The 14,831-nt window shown below is 35.9% G+C and overlaps 1 protein-coding gene across 8 annotated transcripts in view; it reads left to right on the top strand.

The window, feature by feature from the left end:
- DGKB (diacylglycerol kinase beta) overlaps nucleotides 1–14,831 on the top strand; it is a 424,901-nt gene that overhangs the window by 74,145 nt on the left and 335,925 nt on the right. For 6 of the 8 annotated variants that reach the window (XM_068935000.1, XM_068935003.1, XM_068934999.1 and 3 more), the window contains exon 2: nucleotides 11,980–12,240. In XM_068935000.1, the coding sequence (XP_068791101.1) occupies nucleotides 12,171–12,240 (70 nt within the window). In that variant the 5' untranslated portion in view covers nucleotides 11,980–12,170. Of the gene's footprint in view, nucleotides 1–11,979; nucleotides 12,241–13,671; nucleotides 13,764–14,831 lie in introns of those variants that run through there. The other 2 variants (XM_068935005.1, XM_009680823.2) reach the window with 2 other exon arrangements.

The raw sequence follows: 14,831 nt of genomic DNA, 5'->3' as shown, positions 1-14,831 counted from the left end.
AGAAAATAAGTCTTTAAAAAAACCCCAAATCTGCTTGATACATTTTTTTTAAAGTGGCATTTATTTTCTCTCTTGCAAGATTTCAACTAAATCTAAACACTGTAATATGTATATCTTTCATATATAGTCTTCTCATAAAACATCCAAACCTTTAGTGACTTTTTGTACAGGACAGGTAGATGGAGGTAGATGTACTATAGTTGTTACTGACTGTGTATAGTCTGAGCTATACAAAGCGACTATAGCGTTAAACTGTTGTAAAAACAGTGAAAAATAAAATACAATTTACTGATCTCATACCTGTTCATAAGTACCAAGGTTTTACTTCATAGTTTCCTTCTAATAATAGAAAGCAAAAATAGACCTTGTAGATAACTGTGCAATTGGCAGGATACTGTGGTAGTTCTACTGGGCCAATTTTTTAATCTTTTAATTTTTTTAACTTTTTTAGGCCAAGTATCTGAAGGGCTGTTCATTGACACAAAGGGCTCTCAAGTAGAAGTAAACTCACTCTAATTTTTTAATTTCTTTTAAACTGATAACTACAGCAGCTAAGTTGTAGGATCCTGAAGTTTGATGTAACGGAGACAATGCAGAAGGACTTGAGCTTCTTTGAAGATAAGTTTCAAAGTGGTCTTTTGAATGCTCAGGTTGTTATAGTTCATCATGTCAAGTGACCTTAATATTTTAGTATTGCTTTGTAAGAATTGTTTTTGAAAGGATATTTCCTACTACTCTAAAATGCAGTTAAAGGAAACTTTCTTCATATTTTTATGAAGATAGTCCCTCCCCCCTTCAAAACGTAAAAGGTATCAGCTTGCAGAGGTAACTTCCCATAAAAGCATGAAGTCTTTTGGTCAGTTAACACTGCCAAACGTTTATGAAAAGAGATTAGTGCTTCAAATTTATTTAGTTTCCCATGAATTGAAATGTGAAGTTACCATGTTTGTTTCAGCAACTATAATTTGTGGATAACACTAAAATTTCCTTGGGGTAAATCCTGTGAGTTCCTTGTGGGGACAGGTGGAATCCTGGAGGAACGGAAAAAGGAATCAGCACTCAGCAAAGGTGGTGGAAGTTGGCACAACTTCTGGACTACAGTGGGGTAGAGCAAATTCAACTTCTGCTTCTTTGACAACTGCATATATAAGGCAAGTGGCTCATTAGAGTACCAGAACATCTTTGTGCAAGTTTACCCTGTGTTTCTACTCAGGTAATTTCAAGTGTATTTTATCACTATGTTCAAAGCAGGCTGTCCCAGAGTTGAACAGTAGTACATGCAAGAAAAATTGGATGATGGCAAAATCAACAGACTTGTTTTCACAGACTCATGAAGATAGGCAGTGGTGTGGTCCTTGAGGGTCAGGAGGGGCAGAGGCAGTGGCCCCTCTACTGTTACTTGGCTGTGGGAATGGCCTTGTGCCTGCACAGGTCCTCTGCCCCATCCCGGAAAAAGTGCTGCCCCTCTCCCTGGTGCCTTGTACTGCCTTTCCTTTGAGGGGTCAACGCTTGGGGTCAGGGCTTATGGGGAGATCGGGAAGGAGGGAAGGGAAGGCATACACCTGGCATGTTGAGTGTACAGACATTTGGGTTGTTATCCCAGCCTTTGTGTCACCCAGCTAACTGGTGTCCCTGGCCTGCTCTGCTGGGAGCTTTCCTTAGGGATACTGGGAGCTGCATCCAGCAGTCTGCTGCTGGCTGGCTGGCTTGTTTGGTTTTCTTATGTAGTCGTTTTACTGCTAAATACATTCTATAATGTATTTGCCTTGTGTCCTTCAAAGTAAAACCTGTTTTCGGGGTCATCTCTCCAGTCACAAGAGTGAATATACCAAAAGCTAGAGATAAAGCAGGCAAAAACATCTAATAGCCCTGAAGCATTTGTGCATGTGGTCCAGACCTGCAGTAGTGCACTAGCTACCCTTATCTCTCAAACTATAAAATGAAGTATCATAATTAAATTAAAGGCAGAATAATTGATCTTGAAGCTTTCTGCATCTGTTTTCAGCTGTGAGGAAAGGCTTGCCTGCGTGAGAGCTTCATGTGTTACTAAAATATATTACTAGTTTTTGAAAACCCTACCTTTCGCATAACTTTAGATAATCATGCTTACAAGGACTACTGCATAAAAGCATAAACTAGATATGAGGAGAATTAATTGAAATTAAAATTGTAACATTTTAGGAGACAAGATAATTAGGTGGAACTGCAGAGAAAAACATACCAGAAAAAGACAAGGGAAATGTATTTGGTTCGTTTTTACTTATTATTTCAAAGGCTTTATCCAGAAAAAAAATACAAAAAAAGCTGAAAGAATAATACATTCTAGCTCAACCAAAAAAATCTCAAGGAAAAAACAAAACTTTTTTTTTTTTTCGGTTTAGATGGTAAACACGGGGGAAACAAAGAAATTGCTAAAATAAGACTTGATATTTTGAACTGAACTCAATAAAAAAGAACCCAAGATTAGGCTGAATAAGAGAGCAGTGTAAATGCAATTATCTACCTTACAATGCAATTATCTATTCTGTTGCAGTGTTTTATTCTTCATGTTTTAGATACCTAAAAAATGTCAGGGAAACACGTGGCATTTGTTAGCTTAAAAAAAGAAATTCTGGAGAGTGCTTTACATGCTTAAATGTTGGGGTGTGGGATGGAGCCTTTTGGTAAAGGTGTAAACATTTACAATATAGCTGCTCTTCGTGTTCTGATATCAGTGGATGGAAGGCAGCCATTTTACTGTCATCTTCTTACATTCCTCTGAAGTATTCAGCATGGTTAATGATGAGATGCTGTCATCCCATCTGAAGGATGTGCCAAAGTATTAAAGTCATGTGTCTAGGTGCTGTAACTCTTCCCTGCAGAAATGTGAGCAAATGAAAGACCATTAATTAGAAAATGTGCTTCTATCACTGAGCAAATCTCTTGTGTGAAGTTCCACAAATGTTAGTTCTCTGTCTGGTTTTGGTCAATAACTGTATATAGCCTAAAGGAAAACTAATAAGGATGTAAGATGAGATAGGAGACAGGTATATTATGCTGTTAGAGGTGAGAGATATAGACAAGCTACCTTTAAGTACTAGTTTCAGGTAACGTGAGCTGTGAAACGGTAGCAACACGGATTTGAGCACTGCCTGAGTGTGTGGTGGGGGGACCTGAGGCCGAGGTGCGGAGCCTGCGCACCTGCTCCTGGTGCTGTGCCCGCTCTGCCCTTCCTCTCCTAATGTTGCTTCATTAAAACAGCCCCACAGATGCTATTCTTGCACATGCACATCTTTGGTGGCAGTGTGCATATGCCACCAGCTGAAGTGCTAGGAATATACAATTGATGCCACTTACAGATTCTTTGCAAACCTAGAAATTAACAGCTGTTGGGAACTAAATTTGAGCAGACAGACGTTGTGGCGGTGAACACCGAATAGCAGTTTGAGACGCTGCTGGTATCACGTAGTTTGGCTGAGGATATGCATTTCAACTGGCAAGGGTCTTCCCGCTTTTACAATATCCCTTTTGGTAGTTCGCTGTCACTGACCTCTTTCACAGTAATAGCAGTGAATAAATATGAATCAGTTTCCAACTGCCTGGAAGGCTCCGTTCTATCCCAATGGATGGTGACATAGCTTCATACAGAACTTCGTTTAGCTGTTGCAGCCCTGAGATGTGAATAGCCTATGCTGTCTCCCGGGGTGGAAGGAGGAAAAAAAAAATTCAGCTGGTAGAAAACAATGTAGCATGCCCATCTACCACAAAATCCATTAACCTATCCATTAACCTGTTCTCTATTCTCTGTACAGATTTCCTGTTGAAGATTAAATCAGTTTTGTATTCTTACATCTTTCTTAAAAGGAACTGAAGTGCCATGTTGCTGGAATATTTTAAAAGTGCATAAAACTTTTGGAATGAGGACAGCAGTTAACAAATCTTCTCCTCAAGCACAGTGGAACATTTTTGTCACAAGACTAAAGCACATCTCTTCAAAGGCTTATTTCCGACCATGAAGCAGGAATTTCTGCCCCAGGAAATTAAGGATCATCAGAAATCTTCCCCAGTTGTAAATTACACTTTTCAGCCTCTCTTTCTTTTAACCACCCCTAGAGCACCTAAATATGGAGAGATTAATTAAAGCAAACAATTAAACAAAAAAACATAGCTTATCAGCAAGAAAAGGACTCTAGCAAAGTTAATTGTTATGGTGAATTTACAGTTCATCGCAGGAGAGGGAAGAGAAAGAAAAGAGGAACAACACAAGACAGATAGTAGTCAGAGCTTAATGTTCTGCTGATGTGGGCTCAGATACTTCTGATGTAGCATAAAGATGTATGTAGAATTCACTCTGAAGGAAACACTTCTAAAGCTAGTTTTCTTAAAAAGGTGACAAATTCATACTTTTCAAGGCAGAGTTTTCCTCTAAGCTGTTTATTTTCTTCTGCTCTGAACTTTGGAGAGTTTTTCGGTGGATTAAAAAATAGTTGTGTGTAACTTGGAAAGAGTTTTGATTAATTCTGTCAGTTGAATGATTTATCCAGTGGAAAGCTATATGTACTCTATTCCAAAAAACAGTTATGCCTAACTGTTACAAATTCTGTAATAATTTGTGGCAGATTACTTTGTGTCATTTATTAATGAATACCAGTGATAAGCCTCTGATTCAGCCTTCTTTTAAGAGTCCCTAGAACTTCACATTCAAGTGATATATTTCTGAAACTTAGCAATTTCAAAATATTAACACCCTTTTCTGAGTGACTTTTCTGTCTGAACTCTGCTTTTTGGTGAGGTTGATTTTGGGTGTTGTCTCCCCCCCCCTCCCCCAATACACACTTTTCAATATGTTTATAATCAATTATCTAAAAAAGCAAAATGAAAAAGGAGTGTGACCATTTAATCGTAAAGCAAACAGTGCCAAATTTTAATGGACCTATGGACAAATTTGCTAATGCAAATTAGTCACTGATGAAAATTGGTTACAAAAATGACTAGCTTGTCAAATTTCACTTTTTAAAATCTATTTTTCCTAAAATTGTAATCCAGGAGTTTTTAAATCTTGGGAACAGTCCCATACTCTCAGTTAAAGAAGATTTTTGAATTAAGTACTGTTTGTGTTATAAGCCTCATACTGTTTGCCAGCCTGAAATATGTCAATTTATTTTAATAAATTCATTATTTAAAGGAAGAAGAAATCCATTATAAACCTACAGAACATCAACAGATATACATTCTGTTATTTTCTTGTCCAGAGTCCTGCTCCAATTTCATTTCTTTCAGTATTTCTTTTAGTGGGGAAAAAAAAAGAAGTTCAGATGTAGTTCTTTGACTTAGTAAATTTTTTATGTAATAACCTGGAAATAACAACTCTACAAGGAGTTGGAAAATTCTGAGATCTATCTAAAATTCTTTTAAAGTAGTCATGTGATGAAGTTAAGGTACATCAAGAGCAAAGTAAAATATAATTAAAAATGGACTCATATTTAAAATGTAATTACATAGATTAAGTGATTTTTATTAAACGTCCATCTCTTTTTTTCATATATATTCTGATCATTTTTTATTGGGGTGTAGCATTTGTTGCTAATATTTCTCACTATCACAAAAACTAATAGTATTAGTGAAGTGTTTTTTCTAAGATTCAGGTATTCTACTTAACTTGCCACAATGGTTTTTGTGCTACGTGTGTCCCCAGTGTTTAGTGATATATTCCACATAAATAATTTGAAGAGGATGGGAGTAATTGCTTCTCTGAGGAATACAATCCAAATCTTTTTATTAAAATTTAAATGAATGTTCTTATCTGCCCCAAACTATGACACTTGGGGTTTAAAGTAGTCAGAAAACATACATGGTTTTGAGCTGTGTTGAAGTCGCTTTAAATTTCATGGGAGAGATTTCTAGCTAGGTGAGCAAATTTTCATTGATTTCAATGCATCAATGTTTAGATTTCAGAATTATAATTTACATCAATAAGCATCCTTTGCCAAACTGAAAAAGAATATGTATTACTAAAATGATGTTATACTTTCTGTGTGTTTGATACCGTGAGTAATGTGAGGATGTTGTGTCACATAATATATGCACATTCAATTTATGTAGGAAAAAGCTGTTGTGTTTTGTTGTGGGAGTTCTTTTTTCATCCATGCAGTCAATCCAGCAGGAGTTATAAATAATCATAATACTTCTGTACTTGAGCATAAAGAAACTGGAGTGGGGAAGAGTAAGTTTTTTTTTATTTGACTTTTTTCCCCTTAACTCTTCAGAATAAATGTTCAGCTAAATGACTTTGGAGTATGGCTGACATTAGAAACATTTTTTCCAAAAGGTGTGAAATGAATTGCCGGCATATCTTCACAAATTGTCTTGTATATATATCCATAAAGAATTTTTTTTTGGTTCAGCTTGTTTGACAATAACAGCCTGAGGATAGAGAATATCCTGGGGTTCAATAGCAAAGTTTGTCATTCATTGCCCAGGAAATACTATGTACTTTGATTGTAACTGCCTAATTAATTATCCCTTACATGTTAATGTTGTACAGATCTTAAAACATGATCACAAGATGATATACTTTATATATGAAGGCTGAGTTCTATTTCTACAAGTATTCATTAAATGTGCACTTTCCGTTGTTTGATAAATCTGCAAATGACACTGAGTCTTCAGAGGAAAGATACTTACACGTTGTCAGTAAAGGAACATCTCTGCTTCCTGAACTGGTTTCAGGAGCTAATACAGAAGACTGTTTCAGGTATATATATCTGTCAGCATGTGGTACCTGGCATGTAAAAATTCTCCTTTGGAAAATCCATAAAGTCACCCACACTGAAATCACAGGACCCAACTAATCATGGTGAAATTGCAGGACGCAATTGAAGGAAATGTCAAGTACATTCTGTATAGAAAAGTTCAATTCTTGAAAAGCATAATTTCTTCAGCCTTCATAGCAACTAAGGTATAAAACATTCTGTGTTACTTATTTCTATTGTTCAGGCAAAAATCACTAATCAGTCATGTTGTGGAGAGCTAGTTTCCTTGGAAGGAAACTTGTCTCCTTATAGTTCAAGTTCTCTCTCTTTCTCTCTTTTTTTTTTTTTTTTGGTTTATTTGTTTCTTAAGAAAAGCATGAACACATTGAAATAGGTTTTCCATGGTTGGCTAAATGAATTCGTTACTTATTAGCTCAGTTTCCCACGTAGCAGGAGGGATAGTTTTGGACTCAGCAAACAGAAGAAAGTTGGAAGAAAGGACTTGAAGGAAGCCTTGATCAGAAGGCTTCTCTCTTATAACATGGAAGATGCTTACTTAATATCCATCACTTGGTTACCCACACCCCTTCTTGCCATCAGCCTTACCCCGTTTACTCTTTATGGAGTAACTGGAAATTAATGGTGAAACTGAATGTGAAATGGGCATTATGGAAAGACTGGCAGGTCACAAAGGACGGAAAATTTCCAAAAGCCAGTTTCTAGGCTGTTCAGGTTTCCTTGTTATGGTTAGCGAAGAAAGTGCCTTAAAGCATGCATCCATCTTCAAGGAAGAGTTTCATGCTTTCAGTTACTGCAGTGGTGATGTGCCCCAGAAGAAGCCCTTTTCCCTTTCTGGAAGCAGCACAGGTAGATGGATGGATTGAGCAGCTGGACATACTTGCACAGGCCATAGTCACCATCTGACATCAAAATTTCAAGTTGAACTCAGCATCACTGGTTGTTGTCATAGGACTGAGGGTCGCAGCATTTCCCGTATTTTCCATACACTGCTCTCTCCTTACCCTGCTTTAGGAGTGTTATAAGAGTGTTGTAAGTTTGTTCAATGAGGCTGCTGTAGAGGGCACATGCCCTTTTGGTTTTTCCCTCATCATCTATTCCTCTCTCTTCTCCTTTCCTCAGCCTGGCTTCTTCAGGGCAGCTGAGAATCTCAGTGGCATGGGGGATTCCTGGAAATCTAAGTTTGTTAGCATTGCTGGCTGAATGCTAAGTAACTTGATTAGTAGAGTTTTTAAACAAAGCTTTGCTTCCTAGTTTGGTATGTGGCCTCGTAGGAATCCTGACAGAAAACTTTATAAATCCTAAAATCTTGAAGAAGAACACATAAAAAGGAGACTGGAAATTTAAGAATTCTTATTGTCGGGGAGTGAAGAAGAAAATTTTTTTGTCTAATTCTTTTGTTCATAAAATGAATATTTTATTAATACAGTGTCTCAAATTTCCCTTGTTTTGTAAGGTCTGCTTTGTTTCTGGTTAAGGAGGATTGTGGGTCTTACTGAAGCAGATGCTTTGTACAGACAGAACGTTTGCACAAATCCGTGTGTCCTGGCATAGGTCAAACTCTTAGAGGATTGGTGGAATAGTTCCTTACCTGATATCCTGTATATTTTAACTGTATACTGTATTGTGTTCTTCAAAGTAATTTATCTCTGTATGGAGAGGTCAAAAAACTGTTTATATCTATTTAGGGCTGCTGATCTTTATTTTGCTTGCCAGCAAGCACGTTTGATTAATGTTTTAGTTCAAGATTTTATACTTCATTTGTTATTGTGTTATGCCCGTTACTGCTTTCCTCTTCGTGTCGTTGGCTTTAGTTTCCTCACTGTATGACATTCGTAAGAGTACTGAAAGAAAGAACACTAAAATAAAGTGCAAAAGAATGCATTTAAAACTCTACTGAGAAACATAAGAGAAAATGTTAATTTATATTACATTGAGAAACTTGTATGAAATATTGATCTTCTTGAAATGAAATGTTTACTGGAACAGATGAGACATGTACTGTAAAACAAGCATGCATGGATGGCTTTTGGCCTTAGCATCTATATAATGAAAACATGATTTGTCACAGCTACATTGTTATCTACCTAAAATGGGAAAATGCTGCTATAAGAGCTTTACATATGAATATTTATTAACGGATGCAGGAAGACTACATTTCCTTTTTTAGGTTTGAGATCCGTCCCCTGAAGCAGAACATAGTAGGAGACTTAAAAAGGAAACCTCTGTGAGGTTCCTTTTGCAGAGATTTTCCCTGTTACGTTTATGCCTGTTCCTGTATCACGTGCACTGAGGTAATATACAGGACCTGGCTTCAGGCCCCTAGAGACCAGGGAGTTGTCCTCAGAGGACTGTCTACTTCCACGTTACTGCTGCAGGGTTCCGCTTGGTAAATTAGTTCCACTAGATCTGCCCAGGCTTTTCTTTGAAAGCGAGGACTTATATTTGGAGAGATTTCCAAAATAATAGTATAGCCTTGAACTCCGTTATACTTTCCACGGTAACTCGTGGGCTTAGACACGGACTATTGTTTTTTTCCCTGTGGACTGCCATGCCCATACTAAACTTTTTGCTTACCCTTCCATCTCCATTTTCTCACAAAACTGTTCCCATGCAGCAGAGTCTGGGCATCCGGTAAAGGGGAAAGGCTATCCTGCCTCAGAGGTGAGGGTTTAGCTCTAAAGTAGGAGAAAGGGAAGACAATGGGAGGAAAATGATTGTTTTCTCTGCCCACATACTGCAAATATAACCAATCCCCATTGACAGAATGTTCAGCTAAAGACATCCCACGTGAGTAGACGGATCAGTTTAGATCCCACACAGGTTATTATCTTGCTAGCAATAACAATTGAAATGGTAGGCTGTTAATAATAAATATTTGCCTGAAATAAATGAAATAACTAGGATGATCTCTAACAATACAGCATTCAGCAGTGTTAACTTTTATAGCTAATGAAGCTGATGTAATTAATAATGCAGAAAGTAATACTGCATGAAATTGTAGAAATTTTAGGATGTTAGATCAACCATGTAAATATAAAACAGTTTTCAGTAAAACCTAATCAGTTGTCAGGAAGATAAGGGGGGAAAAACCTATTTGAAAAAAATAAGACTATCTTCAATGCAATCTAGTCAACTGTCAAAAATGAAACACCTCTAATTTGATGAAAAAGTCTCTGTTGACCTGAGTGATTTCGTCCTCTTGTAAATAAGAGGAACGAGGCTCTCAAGACAGGGTAATAGCCTTCTGACTGGTCACTTTTACCTTTTGTGGTTACTGCCCTGTTTTTTTGGTACTGAGGTAGTCTCACTGTTGTTTCAGGGCTGATGTGCCTTACTCTTAGCCATCATTATCCACCTTAATGTTACTTTTTCCGTCACGATCTACATGCTTCCATTAGTTTTTGTGCAGTTAGTGTTTCTGAATCTTATGTCTTCTACTTTATCCTTATATTTTTATTCTGACCTCAGAGGATGAGGCACCTGTTCTCCTCTGGTTCAAATTTTAAAAAGACAAGGCAGCTGCCAGGGAGGAAGTTATACAGCTATTATTACTATTCAGATAATCTAATCTGAACATTGAATACTCCTAAGGCAGGTACATATATGCTCATGTCAGTCACCAAGAAGGGTCTGGGAGCAATGAAAGCATGCTCTGGCACTGAGATTGAGGTGAAAGGATCCACTTAAATTAGTTTACCTAGATATGTGTTTTAATTGTATCACTGATTTCCTCAAAAGGAACACCTAGTACTACTTGGATTTTCTTACAAACGTTACCTAATATTTATCATTTAGATATTAATAAGATTAGGCATATATTTTTCCCAGTGTAATTTAGGATTTACTTTAGAATTTTTTTTAGATTAAACGTTGTTGTGTCAGTTAACTTGTTCTTAACTTTAGAAATGTTAAATATTATGCCCAGATAATTTTCTTATGTTATTAGCCTTATTTATTCTACGTCTTTCTTCCTGTATTTCTTTGTCCACGAATGATACTCTCATATGCGAGACAGCAAAAAGATGGTGACTATAATGTATTTTTTCCTCCACGTGCTTCTATTCCCAGCTGCTCTACCTTTTCTTCCCTTGTGATATTTTACTCTTCCTTTCCCCTCTCTCTTTCCCTCCCCCAGCTGCAAAGGCCTTCCTCCTCAGCTCACTTTCCCTTACTATGTCAGTTTCTTCTGGTCTGAATTTCTCCTTTGCTATTTTCATGATCTGACCCTTGTAAATAACACCATTACCAGACGTATAAAGAGATTCCTCTTACGATCTAAAATTAGCTTTCTAGTCTAAACTTGTCGTGCAGGCATCCTCTGTAATCAATACAGAAAGATAAATACCACAAGAAGGCAACTTATCACATTTTAAGGTTATGCTGAAAGTAGAGGGATTAATTGCTGTCTGGGCCACCTGTCTCTCTTTGCAGATTAAAGAGAGAGCCCTACATGACATTCTCAGATGAGATATCTGACTTTCAGATGGTTAAAATTAGATGAAAACTGTCCTACCTGTTGTGCAAGGAGCGGTGCTGGTAATGCATTACCTTTGTAATGTCTGTTCTACAGAGGCCAAAACTACAGCAAGTTGAAATGAAATGGCAACCACAATTTAATCTTCCTTCCTGAACTGATTCAGGAACAGTGCCAACAGTTATTTGATTTTTCAATACTGTTTTCAACAATATTGTGACAGATTCTAACAATCAACCCCTATTATTTCATTAGAATAGTTAATAGTTATATATCTCTCATGTGAATGAATAGTTATATATCTCTCACGTGAATTATCACCAAATTGCTAAATAAAATTAATTTCATTTTTGAGGTGAGCTGTGGGATATTTTTGACAAGGCCACACAGTACTATGCAATGGTGTAATTGAACATACACCCAGTTGTCTAAATCCCATCCTAAAATCATAGAAACTAAGTTTACTCATAGATAGTGCCTGCTATTACACTGCTTGTTGCTAGGACAGAAATGTACCTACTCAAAGTGTGCAGATACGCCTTGATAATAAACAGTGGGCAGTGTTTGCTTAGCAATGCTATGTAGAAACATTTGAAATTATTAAGTTTGGAAATGCACGCAAAACTTATGAACAAATATTATATGAACAAATTTTGAACAAAATCATGTACAAGAAAAAATGTTTATCAGCGATAATTATTCATTTAGTAAAACTGGTATTTATACTTCTAATTTCTGACTTTCTTTTAACAGTGTTATAACTCACCACTAAATCAACAACTTGGGAACAGTTCATAGCATCAAAAACTTCATTCGCCTAGGCTGAGGCCATCTCTCAAGTCTCCAAGCACTGTGAACTGAAACTACAAAACCATATGGAGTTTATATCACCTTAGTTAAAAGGCATATTTTTTTGATATTTAACGAGGAACCTTACTGCCATTATGACCAACCAGGAGAAGTGGGTTAACCTTAGTCCTGGAGAATTCTCTCAGCTTCAAAAATATGCAGAATGTAAGTATTACTGTTTAAGATATGTGACTTAACTGCTAATTCAAAATCAAGAATATTTTGAACTGTAATTTAGAAGACTAAATGGGAGCCATAGGATAGGTAACTTCATATTATACATTGTATATTTTTATTCATATTATTCACTGCTAAATAACAGGTTAAATTAGGGTTCATTTTTATGTTTTTTAATCCAAAAGATTTGATTTTCAGAAAAACATTTGCACAGTTAGTGACTTCTAACTTTTTTTTTCCCTAAACAATTATTATCCAGTATGGTACGACTTTGATTATGGGTTACTTGACTATGGGTTATTTGGAAAGCATGTTTTTATTGCTGTGCTTTGTTAAATTCATTGTAACACTTTGTAGGCCCCTGGAGGGGGGATTGTCATTAAAAAAAATAATTAATTAAATAAATAAAACCTTGTTCAGTCCTACTGGAAACAATTAGAGGAGAAACATATCTAGCTGCACAATCTGAAGGAGTTGTTTTCATGTAAAAGACCAGGACATAAAAATCTCCCTGTTCAAAAGGCAAGCTGAAGATCCAGTTCTTTAGTTATTACTCAGGCAAACCTTCCTTTAAGTTGCCTGAATAGATAGAACAGAATTACATGCTTAGAGAACAGATGAGAAGTTAGATTTAGGAGGCAGTTTATAAAGCTGGATAGGAACTGAACAAGGACAGTACAAGAACATTTGGGAAGTTTTCCTGCATGATAAAAAATGCAAGTATATTTAAAAAAAATTATAGATAATCTTGTGTTATTTATGAATGACTTATTACTAAAGAACACATTTACCTATAAGGTAAAATGAAGAAAAGTGACTTTTTTGTTGTGCCTATGAAATCTCAGCATATGCACTTCAGTAGAGTCATCTAACAGAATAGCCGTGAAGTGATGACTGGAATTAACTTTAATCACATTGCAGTGGAAGGTATTGGGGTTCATAAATTTTTCATGATCTCAAGTTAAACTATGAATTATACTTAATGTTATGCAATGCCATTGAACAAAAGAAATGGTCAGATAAAAATATTTATATGATGCTTTCTGGAACAGATGTATTTGAGCTTTTCAAGTTTCTAAAACTGTTCTCTAGTTCAAAATACTCTATTTATTAACACAGCATGCTCCGCCCACCTATGCTACCATCTTATCTCAAAGGATAAGCTATAGAGAGGAAGGAATTTGCTGCATACATTGCTTTAAATCTCAATGATTTTACCAAGCAGGGAGCTATTTCATTTCTCTTTTAATAGTGAAATATAAGATCTGTTGAATAATTCATCAGTTATGTTCTTCTACTTAAAGATCTGGCCTGAGTCTGAGAAATGAACATGTCCAAACTGTTTTAGTATTTGCTTTATTTGTGTCTAACATACAGAAAAATTAAATGCAAGGAAATAAGATGCAGTTTGGTGAACCTTTATAAAGCTTGAAGAGATACTTTCTTTGATATTCCATTGCCTTCACAGAACATGGCGATGGAAAATGTTATGCTTCCTAAGTTCAACATGAGTAAGTTTCTTCTTTTAAATTACATTACCGAATGGATAGTAAACACAGTGTAGTAGTTTTAAAGAGACTGTTTGCTTATGCCTGTGAGTAGGTTTCAAAATCATTCTTCATTAATTTTTTCAATATCAGAAATTGACTTCTAATATAGAGAGGTATAAACAGTTGTGTTTTTTCTATATATTGTTTTAATCTAAGCCTTCAGTGCACCCTTTGCAAAAATACAGGTCTTCTCCTTTATGAAAAAGGCAGTTGTTATATTCCTTCTATTTCTACTCCCATTTCCTCCTCCAACACACTTGCACACACCATAGCTCAGAACTATTCCTTTAATAGGACAATATTGGTATCAGTGTAAAGCATTTTGTGGAACTGGATTTTCTTATGTTCAGGTCTGTGTGCATTTATAAGGGAAAAAATACAGGTTTGTGTGTTTACATAAGAGAAACATGATGTCTCTGAATTGTATTGTTTTAACCCTCCTCTGCTTGTGTGTAAAAGAAGGATGTTAGTTGTACCAATATGTGAAATGTGGTACTTCTTCATATCAGTATTTGAATTTCTGAGGCAATTAGAAAAAAAAACACTAATTGTGTATAAGCTTTGATACGTAATTCCAAGGGAGTATAACCCTGATTTGGGCCTTATTTTAAATGTGTGATCTCTCTAAAATCATTTTGCTAAGTGATGAAATAACAGTATTTTAAAATGTGTGATTAAGACTTAAAAATTCAGTTTTGTTAAAATATATTTTTATATATATAATTGGATTTAGCATTTTAGAATTTGTTACATTTTTATCTAGCATGAAGAGGTATGGAATATTACCGCAGTAGTTGCCTCTACTCTATTCATTACTGTATAGTGATTAAATTATGTGGAATTTTATAAAGTTTGAGTATATAATTTCTTTGATATTCACTCTCTTTGCTGAACATTTCGAGATCCTAGGAGACTTTGGCTGGCTTGACTAAATTTGCTTTAAAAAATAAAAATAAAAATAAATACACTCTCTTCTCCAGCATGTGACTTGAGGTACTACTAGATCTTCTCTCATGGTACAGTCCTGCA

This window comes from Struthio camelus, chromosome 2 (genome assembly GCF_040807025.1).
Source record: "Struthio camelus isolate bStrCam1 chromosome 2, bStrCam1.hap1, whole genome shotgun sequence".
NCBI lineage: Eukaryota > Metazoa > Chordata > Aves > Struthioniformes > Struthionidae > Struthio > Struthio camelus.
This window is presented reverse-complemented; position numbering and strand designations above follow the sequence as displayed.